The sequence below is a fragment of the Phyllopteryx taeniolatus genome, chromosome 17 (assembly GCF_024500385.1).
Source record: "Phyllopteryx taeniolatus isolate TA_2022b chromosome 17, UOR_Ptae_1.2, whole genome shotgun sequence".
NCBI classification, from domain to species: Eukaryota; Metazoa; Chordata; class Actinopteri; order Syngnathiformes; family Syngnathidae; genus Phyllopteryx; species Phyllopteryx taeniolatus.
The window spans coordinates 843712-854792 of record NC_084518.1 but is presented as its reverse complement, the minus strand read 5'-3'; the positions used below and the strand labels follow the sequence as shown (position 1 = coordinate 854792).

At 48.7% G+C, this 11081-nt stretch overlaps 3 protein-coding genes across 10 annotated transcripts; 1 reads left to right on the top strand and 2 right to left on the bottom strand.

The window, feature by feature from the left end:
- Positions 1–6: 6 nt before the first annotated feature.
- Positions 7–1731, bottom strand: LOC133467447 (cysteine-rich and transmembrane domain-containing protein 1-like). The gene is made up of 5 exons (XM_061752330.1): positions 1627–1731; positions 1170–1218; positions 558–592; positions 344–473; positions 7–236 (listed from the first exon to the last, which is right to left on the bottom strand). Exons 2-5 carry the CDS (start codon positions 1216–1218, stop codon positions 103–105), a joined length of 348 nt encoding a protein of 115 aa, XP_061608314.1. The 5' UTR covers positions 1627–1731; the 3' UTR covers positions 7–102.
- Positions 1732–2772: 1041 nt separating this feature from the next.
- Positions 2773–7943, bottom strand: apbb3 (amyloid beta (A4) precursor protein-binding, family B, member 3). Of its 6 annotated transcripts, none has more exons than XM_061751485.1 (13): positions 7541–7851; positions 6484–6653; positions 6247–6326; positions 6122–6167; positions 5828–5977; positions 5609–5736; positions 5424–5429; positions 5231–5345; positions 4833–4902; positions 4674–4757; positions 4470–4579; positions 3913–4098; positions 2773–3141 (listed from the first exon to the last, which is right to left on the bottom strand). In XM_061751485.1, the coding sequence occupies exons 1-13, from the start codon at positions 7587–7589 to the stop codon at positions 2908–2910; spliced, it is 1428 nt and encodes a 475-aa protein (XP_061607469.1). In that variant the 5' UTR covers positions 7590–7851; the 3' UTR covers positions 2773–2907. The 6 variants fall into 6 exon arrangements, with proteins under 6 accessions (XP_061607469.1, XP_061607470.1, XP_061607473.1 ...); XM_061751486.1 differs by having other exon boundaries at positions 3913–4095; XM_061751489.1 differs by having other exon boundaries at positions 6247–6293.
- Positions 7850–11044, top strand: sra1 (steroid receptor RNA activator 1). 3 transcript variants are annotated; one of them, XM_061751497.1, is made up of 6 exons: positions 7850–7987; positions 9088–9209; positions 9454–9531; positions 9612–9772; positions 9847–9955; positions 10664–11044. In XM_061751497.1, the coding sequence occupies exons 2-6, from the start codon at positions 9104–9106 to the stop codon at positions 10828–10830; spliced, it is 621 nt and encodes a 206-aa protein (XP_061607481.1). In that variant the 5' UTR covers positions 7850–7987; positions 9088–9103; the 3' UTR covers positions 10831–11044. The 3 variants fall into 3 exon arrangements, with proteins under 3 accessions (XP_061607481.1, XP_061607479.1, XP_061607480.1); XM_061751495.1 differs by lacking the exon at positions 7850–7987 and adding an exon at positions 8356–8493 and having other exon boundaries at positions 9088–9192; XM_061751496.1 differs by lacking the exon at positions 7850–7987 and adding an exon at positions 8356–8493.
- The last annotated feature ends 37 nt before the right edge of the window (positions 11045–11081 follow it).

Genomic DNA, 11081 nt, shown 5'->3' with positions numbered 1-11081 from the left:
GATTCATGACTTTCAAAGGTTTTTATTTCTTTGCTGGGTCAGAGGTGACCGCAAAAGTAAAGCCCGTCATCATCACCGTAGCAATGAACCAGAGGTCAGAGGTCAGAGGTGACGTGTCAGTAGGTCACACAGACAACAACAACATAGAAGGGTGGAGCACGCCGATAGCAACGACCTCAAAGCTCCGCCGCCGCCGCCGATGTGGCCCGCACCCTCGTTCTGGTCCACCACGTACACTGGAACACGACATTACATCATCGTCAATTAAAGTTATCAACATTTATCCAGAATAAGGAGAGAAGCCTTTGTTTAGACCCTTTCTTCAAAGTCCGAAGTGGCCCACCCGTGTGTTTGGGCGGCCCCCCGTAGGCCTTGGGGGCGTCCCAGCCTGAGGGCGCGACGTAGAAGGGCGTGCGGTAGCCGGGCGGGGTCACGTACTGCTGCGGGTCCTGGTAGTAGGAGGAGGGCGCCGCCTGCGACAGGGGGACAGACAGGCGGTGATGTCATGAGCTGTCGCCACATCCGCGCCGCCTACCGCGTCGCTCGCGTTCGCCTACCTGGTAAGGCGTGGCGCCCGCCGAGCCTACGAAGCCTACACACACACACACGGAATCACAAGATGGGCCCAAGGTCGATTTTATTTGTAACCTCAAATGGTAATCACTAGTGCGCTAATGCTAATAGCCAATACCAACTGTTTCGCAAAGGCTTGATTTTGTTTTCTCAAATTCTATGCAGTTTATTGACACTCTGTACCAGCATAAGTGAGAATAAAATGCATGTTGGTAGTAAAATAGTAAAATATATCATTTTGGTGCTGATGACTGGAGTACTCGACAAAATATCGAGAGCATCTTTGACCCACCAATGTCAAGAAAAAGAAAAACGTGTTGCTCGAGTGGTGTTTTTGGAAATGAGGAACTAAAACTGCGCCAACAAAAGCAGCCAGCGCAGCACGACAGCCCGAAGGACGTCGACAACTTTGCATTCCTGCAGCTCGGGCTGACTACGTTTGATTTTGATCTATTCTTATATTACAAAACAAATCATGACAGTGTGATTGAACAGCTTTAACTGAAGCATTTTGTCATTAAACTCATGATTTAATCATATACAGTCTCTCTATCTATCTAATTAACCAGAGAACCTTTGGACCAATCAGCACCCACCTTGGGCCGGTGGAGGCGGGACATACGGGGGAGGGTGGTCGGCACTCATCTGGAAGGACAAAGATGATATCGGCGATGACGTCATGGCGACACGTGCGCTTAATATGGGATGGCGGCCAGAGAACAATGTCGCGCTGTCGGACGCGCATAGCAGCGCTAATCCAATTGAGGCCTGTTTCCACGGCAACCGCACTGTTGATTGTTCGGAGGAAAACCCTCGGAAAAAAACTTACACGTATACAAATATGGATTGTATATGCAGCATGTGAAGTTTGGTAACGTCCAATTCAATGAACTTTAAAGTGTGACGCAGCGCCACTTGTAAGCGCCAATTTTGTGCATTTTCCCAAAAAACATTTGATTCAATATTTGCCATTAAAATGTCAAAGTCGACGTTTCGATGAGGCAAGTTAGCGCAAGAAGAAGACGAGGAGGAAGAAGAAGATGGTGAAGTTACCTTCTTGACGCTCAGGCGCGGGATCGACGTCGGCGCTCCCTCGGGCTGGGTCACGAGGCCTCGGGGGGGAGGTCGCAGCTTCCTCCGTCGCCTCCCACCTCGCCTTATTCCTTTGCAGTGGCGTGCAAAGGCGCGTTGCCGCCGGGGCACACCGCGCTATGTGGAGGTCGGCGGTGGGGGCGTGGGGACATTTTCCTGCTTCAAAACACGCTTTTCCCAAGCGAAGGTCCTCCGACGAGTTGGATGCCGCCCATCAAAACCAGTTTGGATGCCCCCTCAGCGCCCCCACTGTCCCTTCTTCGTTATGGTCATACCGCAAGCGGTTTGAAAATGATTTTTGAACATGAAAAATCTCGTTTAAGATCAAATACGGAGAGGGGTGCCTTGACTTCTGACTTGAATCTGTTCAGCGACTGAGCTTGTAAGTCTTTTGACTCACACGTCAAATTGTGCGAAGTCGCGCGGACGTCGTGTCGTTCTCTGTCGGCGTCTAGCGGCGGCGTGTCTGAAGCTCGCGCATCAAATTTTGTCTTTCAAAACGAAGGAAAACGTCGACCGAGTGACGGACGGCTCAAAACTGGTCCACTTTGAACTGGTCGCCAGTCGACGTCGGGACAATTTCTTCATTTTACATGAAGCTAACATGCTAACACGCTAACATGTTTTTGGAATTCATTCATTCATTCATCTTCCGTTCCGCTTTATCCTCACACGGGTCGCGGGTTTGTTTTTTCTATGTGCCCTGCGTTTGGCGGGCGACCAGTTCAGGGTGTACATCGCCTCTTGCCCGAAGACAGCTGGGATGGGCTCCAGCACGCCCGCGACCAGCGTGGGGAGAAGCGGCTCAGAAAATGGATGGATGGATGTGAAAGTACTGCTTATTGTGAAGTGAGTTGGATTGAATTGACTGCCGCCGTGAAGCGCTCGTATCTCAAGTTTGCGCTCCCAAGTCAAAGCAAAAAGGCGACCAAATGACGGCTCGTATCTCGAAAAACTCGTAAGTCGGGTCACTTGTTTCTCAAGGTGCCACTGTATATATGCATATTATATACTGTATGTATGTTTATATATGTCTGTGTGTGTGTGTGCGTGTATATTTATGTCTTGTGACATCACAACCCTCAAATAAAGCCTGCGTGCATCCAATCAGATCAACATTAAATTTATTTATTTCATCAGCGGGCATCCGTGACACAGGTCACATGACCACGCGTCGGCGGTCACCAGGAAGTCCAACCCGAGCTCTTGCGAGGGACCGTCTTCCATTTTGTGCGTCCACCGTTATGAGGTGGCAGCCTGTTTGTTCCGGAAGGTGTCGAAGAACGCCATCATGCCCCTGCGAACGCCCACGCCGTGGGCGCCATTTCCCTTCCGCGGCGACACGCCGCCGTTGCCGCCGCTGTGGAAAGTGGCGCCATCCATGGAGTTGGCGCGTTTAACCTTGGGCGCGGCGGCGTGCCACAGCCGGCTCCTGGGCGGCGGCGTCTGAGCCACCAAACACTTCTGATACTGAACCTGAAAGGAAACGCGAGATATCAGTGAAGGAAGTAACAAAGTACAAATACTTCAGTCAATTTCTTTTCACTTGTTATCATAACCTAGCATATTTTTTTTTTAGCCACTTCACAATGTTAGTAAAGCTACGGGAACAAGTTGTTTTCATAGCATTAGTGTTAGCATTAGCATAAGTTAACAAACAAGGGAACCTATCTTGTCTGCAGAGAACATTTTTCTTATCGAAACGGTATTTTATATAAGTTTTAAAAATGTACTTTTGTACTTGAGTATATTTCACAGTCTACCTTTTTACTTTTACTTTAGTAAAGTAGTGGAATCGGTACGTCTACTTTTATACGTGAAGTATTTTTTTTAGGGTAGGGTTAGCGTTCGTCACACGTGTACAAGTATGTTTACTTGTAGCGGTAATGTAGTCTGTTGTTTATCGCGTGCGTTCCGTTCCCGAACCTCGCAACATACATGAAAATTCTGTTAAGTGGTGACCATACATTTATTTTATTATTGATATATATTTTAAAGCTTGACGCATAATACCAATGGAAGATATCCTGGTGAGGGGCAGGTATTATTTTTGTCCACTTGGGGTCGTCATCCTCACAGTGTAGTATTTGTGACCTTGAATGTGGCCATGTGCGTCAGTGACATTAAATTACTGTTAAATAGTTTACTTTGCAGTTGTGTAAGCCAGTTCTGCTTTGCAATAGACGCATTGCCATTTCTGATCAAATGTAATGCTAAGCGATGCTAGACTAAGCTAAGCTAGCTCACCATGCACGCCGCCTGGACGGCTTCCGACAAGAGGCCGGCGTCCGGCTCGCACCAGAAGACGTGACATTCGAAACGCTGCCGGCCGCCGTCCACGATGACGGCGAAGGTGCGATTGTCGTGACCCACGCCCAGGAAGCTGAGGAAACGCACTTGACACGCCCACACTGGCTCCTCCCCTTCCTGCTGCTGGAGTTACAAAATAAAACAACAAATCCAACTTGGACATAAAACATGAAGTTGATGCAAACAAACAAAAAGGTTCACATAGGACGTAGGAAGTTGTAGCAAAATAAAAAAAATAAACGCAGATAGACAAAGTAAGTACTAACAAAATAAAACAAGTGCCACATTTGCCACAGACAGGAAGTTAAATCAAAATAAAATGAGTAGTCCAACAGATAGGATGCGACATCAAAATAAGTCTATGTTTGGACACAGACAAGAAGTTTTACAAAATAAAACACCATGTCTGTATGGGACATAGGAAGTTGTAGTCAAATAAAAGAAGTCCATCTGGGACACATCCAGGAAGTTCTATCAAAATAAAGCAAGTGCACCTTGAAGACAGACAGGAAGTTGTCCGTCACGTGGATGACGGTGGCCTCCCACTCGTGGCGTTGGGTGGAGTTCATGATGCTCTCAATGGCCAAGTTTAACACCTCCATGCCTTTAACACACACACACACACACACACACTCGGGTGAGTGGTTCAGCGCAAAGGAGCGTGGCCTAGGCGGTCATGTGATGTCGGTGCCGGGTACCCATGGCGCGGGACACGGGCAGGTTGCCGACGTAGTAGACGTCAAACTTGTGGACGCGCTGAAGCCCCGCCTCCAGGAATTCCACTAGAAGACACAAGTAAGGAGGAGGAGTCAACAGGCGGCCAATCAGAGCAGAGCGGGGGCTTGTCGGCCCGTCACCTTGTCGAGGCAGGTCTTCGGGTGAGATGCTGTCCATGGAGAGCGAGCGGGACGTCTGCTGGGACATCGTCTGAGGACGCCAACGGGGGAACGTCATCGGGTGGGTGACATCATCATGTGATGTGACACCATCGTGTGTGACATTGGCATGAGCGACATAAGATCGTGTGACCTTATCATTGTGTGACATCATCATGACGTGTAACATCAACCTGTATGACATCATCATAAGTGACATCATGGTGTGTGACATCATCACGGTGTGTACGAAATCATAAGCATGGGTGACATGATGATCATTACGTGACATGATCGTCATGGTGTGTGACATCATCTTGTATGACATCATCGGATGTGTCTGTGACATGCCGTGTGCGCCGGCCTAAGGTGCGACTGACCTGCGAGCACATGCGATGCAGCGCGGTGGCGATGGCCTTGGCGGGCGCGTCGCAGCGGAACACGTGACACTTGAGCACGCAGCTGTCCTTATCGGCCGCCACGAAGGCGAAGTCCCTGAGGACGAGTACACGCGTGTCCGGCCTCCGCGCTTGTTTACCTGCGCTGTGTGCTGTGTGTGTGTGCGAACATTACCTGTCCCTGCCAGGTGGGGGCGTGGCGGCAGGCAAAGAGACACACGTGATCAGTGACGTGTTAGCTTAGCACAGTGATCTTAGCTTAGCTTAGCTCAGCATCAAGACCTAAGCAGGAGCTGTGTTTTGTGGCGAAAAAGGAGGGCGGGTGAGACAGTGAAGGCAGCTTCCTCCCGAATGGCTCACCTGCCGTTGTCGCTGCCCACCCCCCACACGCGGATGTTGATGATTGGCTGACAGTACAAGGGGGTGTGGTCTACCGGGTCCAGGAGAGTTAGCGTGTCCCGCTTCAGAAGCAGCCTCATCTCGCTCCCCTGCAGACAAACAGACAGATGTCCTTCAAGAACGGCAGACAGACAGACAGACAGACAGACAGACAGACAGACAGGCGGAGGCACGTCTCACCTCCCTCAAGAGCCCCGGCCTGTCTCGCTCCTCGGGGGGGCCGCAGCGGGACAGCTGTTGGATCACGTTGCCCACCGCCAGGCTGCTGCGACCCGGCGACAAGTCGTCTTCCTCCACCTGGAGCCAGCCCAGCGAGCGCACCGAGAAACACTGACGGACGGACGGACGGACGGACGGGTGGGCAGACGTCACCGTGGACAGATGTGGAGAGAAAGGAGGACACGCAGATGAGATTAAAGGAGATTAAGCGGAGATTAAATGCGCTGCTTTGTGTGTTTGTGTGTGATGTCATACCTGTGAGTTGTCGTCATGGCGACAGGAGTCGTCCGCCCTCCGAGACCTTCAACCGCAACATAGACACGATGTGTGCACGCTGTGTGTGTGTGTGTGCGTGTGTGTGTCTGTGTGTGTTTTGTTACCTGGTGTCAGCTGGGACCGCACTGAAGCCTTGTGGTCTTTGGTCATCCTTCGAAGAGCAAACACCAGAGAAGAAGAAGTTCTACATGACAGGAAGTTGGTTAAAAAAACAACAACAAAAAAAAGCCCACTTTGGCCACAGACATAAATTTGTAGAATGGAATAAAACACGTCCATCTCGGACACAAACAGGAAGTTGTGTCAAAATCACAACACAGCAAGAGAAGAAGAGGACGGACCTGTGCGTCAGGCTGCGGCTGCGTGGGCGTCCCGTTGAGTCGGGGGTGCTGCCATTGGGTGGCGCCGGTGGGCACGTGCCAGTAGTAGGTTCCCGTGGAGTCTTGGATGGTCTTCCAGCCAGAGGGAAGGTCCGGGTCCAGCAGCAGGTTCTGGTCGCTCCAGATATTGTCTAACACACACGAGCGCACGAGACATTTGACACTCGAGTCAGCTTCAGATGGCGCTAGCAAACTTCCCTCCATCCGGTCACCGTCAGTTCACCTCGCAGTGAAAGTACAGGCACAGTTGTGTTTTGTCTTTTCAGTTTTTTTTCCAACCGTGATCCTAAGAAAGTGAGAAGCGGATGTTGTCCATCAAATTGTTCAATGATTGAATTCTACTCATTGGCAAGACGCCACCCTTCTTCCGCTCTCTGCTCACGATACATACCACTACCCGCACTCTCTGTTCCAGCGGTATCATCAACCTTTCCCCCTCCAAAGTCGAGAGGTGCATCAATTTATCGATTAATCGACAACTAATCGATTGTAAACTAATCAACAACTATTTTGATCATCTATTAATCATTTAGAAAATGTGTTTAACTTAGCATTGTCCAAAATATACGGAAGTTCAGCCTCTCAACAGCATAAGACATAAGACATTTGCAAACGTCTGCTTTTACTCTGCAAAACAGCGATCAACATTTTGGATGAGTTTCCCTCGGATGTGACTGACCAAACCAGGAACCAAATCGTAATCAGTTTATGTTTGCAATTTGAAATAATGTCCTGTTTGCAAATTAAAAAATGTTTTTTTTATCCGATTCATCGATTAATCGGAAAAAATATTGACAGAATAACTGATAATTAAAATTGTTAGTTGCAGCATAAAGAGGCTTAAATAATGAATGAGGCAGCGCAGACAGGAAGTGCAGCGGTGGACGCTTCTTTGCAAACTCATCTTCTTCTTCTTCTTCTTCTTCTCCCTAAACTTCAGAAACCACGGCAGATGTGCGCACATTTCTTGTAAGTCGTGTTAGCGTGTGACAAAGTTGATATAACGAAAGGGCCTTACCGTCGCAGTTGACAATGATGATAGCCAACATGTAGTCCTTGCCCATCATGGCTCCAATCAGCCGCTTGCCCTCCAGAGTGCGCACACACCGCAAACACACTCATAGGCCTACACGTTCACACACACACACACACACAAACTCAAAAACCTACACGCACAAGGGCCTTCCAGCTCTCTGCTTGTCTTTGTTTCCACGGCAACAGCATCAGTCTCGTGTACTTGTGTGATGGTGTCTTCTTCTTGTCTCACTGATGGAGGAGGCAGTGGCGCTACCACTCCCTCCCGCTCTCCTCCCCCTTCTGGTGACGTCATCAGCGCCCAGCGCTCGCTCCTCGTTATGGCGACGTCACCGTGCTCCTTTCTCGCTCCGCCTTCCAATTGGGTTACGGCACGACAGCGTCAACTCCACTCAAGTTTTTGTTTTTAATTCTGAGCAGAAAATATCAGGTAATAAATAAATAAATAAAATAAGAAGAAAGAAAGAAAGAAATTTGTTTTTTTAAGATATGAAGGATTTAAAGAGGCAAAGTTTATCATATTCACATGGTTACTTATTTAACATTTTAGATCTGAATAGTATAGGTTTCCGCTCCATTGGTGTACGTACTTTGCGACAGACAGCGGGCGCTTTACGGCAAAAGCTACACACAACTAATCTGGTTACATTGTAGTATTTTGAAAATACCGTTTTCAAACGTTTATGTTAACAAATAACTACGCCGAAGTCCCCATGACACTACCTCTTTTGTACAACACGAACAGTCGTCATACATGAGGACAATCCTCGTGCGACGCCGGAGAATTACCCAAAGCTAACGCAAGTTAGCACTGACGCCATCAGAGCGCTGCCCCTTAACCCGGAAATAAAACTACGTTTTTTTGTTATCTTAGCGTAGAGTTTGTTTACTCTCGTCAACATTAACACACAATGGAGGACATATACGTCAAACCAGGTAAGAGGATTAAAATACAGCGTTAATTAGCAAATACGATGTGCTGTCGAACTAACAGCTAAGTAGTAGCTAGCACGACACGTCACATATGTTATTATGTACAAGTGTGGTCTCCTTAACACTGAAAGCTTAATTGTATATCCTGCCAAAAGCAATATTTGACAATATTTCTTCTTGTATGCGGTTTTTGGCGTTTTGACAAGGTAACTCATAGATATGAAGACTAGAAACGCCAGGGCGCTGAAGCAGCCTGGCTAGCCGACGTGCTTACGTGGCGGCCATTTTTGGGAGGTCGACGTTCCCAGCAAAGGCAATGCATGGATATTGAAATTAAGTCATAACTTGCTAATTTATCAACCAATTTTAACGATGTTTACTTTTTTTGTCAACGCCAAAGCGTGTCTCAATAATACAGAACAGCCCCCATTTTGTAATTGTACAACAGCACAATGTACGGGCATCTTTGGTCTTTTGGTTTTCTTGCCGTCCACACACATTGAGGGGTCTGACGAGGAGTGTCGTACCAGCTGTTCATATCTATGAGGATATCGTATTAAATGTCATTAAATCATCAAATCTGAATGTGTCGTCCAGGTAACCAGGAACGAGGATGGAACGACCCCCCTCAGTTCTCCTATGGGCTCCAGACGGCCCGCACGCCACAGAGGAACGTCCTGAACAAGAGGCCTGTGATGCCTGGTCTCACAACGTTTCTTGTACTTGTGTAGCATTAGTAACTGTGTACTTGTGTGGTGGCATGCTGCCGTCTACTTGTGTAGTAGTGTTAGTCACAGTTTTGTGTTGTCAGTGTGTAGTGTTAGTCCCGGTGTTGTGTTGTGTCACAGTGTTGTACTTATGTAGTGTCAGACGTGTGTTGTAAATGTGTAGTGATGTTGTTGTACACGAGTAACGTTGTAGTTTACAATCAGCGTGACTGTCTTTTCCGTGATTGGTGGGTAGACGCTGCGGCCCCGCCCAAGACTCCTCATTCCAGCCCCTCCGGTCCACTGCCATGTGGTGTGGCCCCGCCTCCCGCAGGTCAGACGCCGCCGTTTTGTTGGAGTCAAATCAAGTTGCGTGTACGCTGACATCTTTCGTCCGTTCGGCCCCTCGTAAAGGTCGCGCGCCCGAATGGAAGGCCACGCCTCCCGCAGCCACCGCGGAGCCAAAGAGGATTCAGGGTGACGAGGACTGCGGCCAGTCGGAGGCAGAGCCTGACGCAGAGGGTGTGGCGGAGGTTCTGCAGCGAGCGCTGGCCACATGCAGGGGGGACGTCGCGGTGAGTCGTGCGATCCGGCGATCACGTCGTCCACTATTGCTTGATTTGGAACACGTGGTTTATCCTTTGCGCAGCCCCAAGTGTGTAACGATATGGAAAAGAGACTCCGCCTCTTTAAGGACAACTGGACATCGGGACGACTAAGTCTCCCTGTGAGGAGACGCATGAGCGCCTTGTCGCGAGGTTGGTCCGTCTGCCGTTGTGGCTGTTTTTTATCTTCATGTCCGTTCTTGTGTCTGTGACTGTTGTCGTGTGCGTTGGTTGTTGTGACTTGTCGTTGTAGGGCCCGACCGATTAATCAGCCAATATTAGCCCTTTTCTAATCAGTAAAAATCTGCGGATTTTTTTTTTCCCCACTGATTATAGCCGAGCGGCACGGTGGACGACTGGTTGAGCGTCAGCCTCACAGTTCTGAGGACCGGGGTTCAATCCCCGGCCCCGCCTGTGTGGAGTTTGCATGTTCTTCCCGTGCCTGCGTGGGTTTTCTCCGGGCACTCCGGTTTCCTCCCACATCCCAAAAACATGCATGAATTGGAGACTCTAAATTGCCCGTAGGTGTGAATGTGAGTGCGATTTTTGACAATTCCTTTATCTTCTTCACATATTAACACATTACAACATAAGACAAAGATAATGTCATACAAACTCAAATTAAAAAAAATCTCAGCCAAAAAATCTGATCCAATTTTTCTGTCTTGTACAACAGTCAAATGTTTTGCCTTCAATTCATATCTTTCTTGCTCTCAGCGTCAAGGAACTAAAAAAAGAAGTTATTCATGATATATTTTTCAAATTAATCGGCCGATTAATCGGTTATCGGACTTTTATTCTGCCAAATATTGGAATCGGCCTCAAAAAATCCATATCGGCGACTGTCTCGTGTGTGTCCAGAAGTGCAGGCGGGACGCTGGGACCAGGCCGACGAGATCCATCGCTCCCTGATGGTGGATCACGTGACGGAGGTCAGCCAATGGATGGTTGGCGTCAAGCGACTGATCGCCGAGACCCGAAAGCTCCACCCAGAAGTGTCGGACCACGGCGACGCCTGTCAGTTGTGACCTTTGAACCTTTCAAAGCAGACGGCGGCGGCGGGAGGTCAAAGGTAATGAGGAGGCAGGGAGAATGTTGTTGCCATAGCAACCATCCAGTAGCTGCCGTTCTCCTTGTGCTGACTGACCAATCAGAGTGCTTCAACACCAAGGAAGTAAAATGTTGTTGTTTTTTTGTCCTTTCTGGACGTTTGACTTAATAATAAAAAAATATACATGATGACGTCATGAGTATCACGCATCATTTTATGCTCTCAACC

Excerpts from the sequence above, each read along its gene's own strand:
- LOC133467447 (XM_061752330.1), bottom strand. The coding sequence starts at position 1,218 with ATGAGTGCCGACCACCCTCCCCCGTATGTCCCGCCTCCACCGGCCCAA. Across the intron at positions 593-1,169 it reads CCCGCCTCCACCGGCCCAAG|GCTTCGTAGGCTCGGCGGGC; the intron begins GTGGGTGCTGAT and ends GTGTGTGTGTAG. Across the intron at positions 474-557 it reads CGGGCGCCACGCCTTACCAG|GCGGCGCCCTCCTCCTACTA; the intron begins GTAGGCGAACGC and ends CCCCTGTCGCAG.
- sra1 (XM_061751495.1), top strand. The coding sequence starts at position 8,469 with ATGGAGGACATATACGTCAAACCAG. Across the intron at positions 9,532-9,611 it reads TGTGGCCCCGCCTCCCGCAG|GTCGCGCGCCCGAATGGAAG; the intron begins GTCAGACGCCGC and ends CCCCTCGTAAAG. Across the intron at positions 9,956-10,663 it reads CATGAGCGCCTTGTCGCGAG|AAGTGCAGGCGGGACGCTGG; the intron begins GTTGGTCCGTCT and ends GTGTGTGTCCAG.
- apbb3 (XM_061751483.1), bottom strand. The coding sequence starts at position 7,589 with ATGATGGGCAAGGACTACATGTTGGCTATCATCATTGTCAACTGCGAC. Across the intron at positions 6,327-6,483 it reads AGCCGCAGCCTGACGCACAG|AACTTCTTCTTCTCTGGTGT; the intron begins GTCCGTCCTCTT and ends CCTGTCATGTAG. Across the intron at positions 6,168-6,246 it reads GCGGTCCCAGCTGACACCAG|GTCTCGGAGGGCGGACGACT; the intron begins GTAACAAAACAC and ends TTGCGGTTGAAG.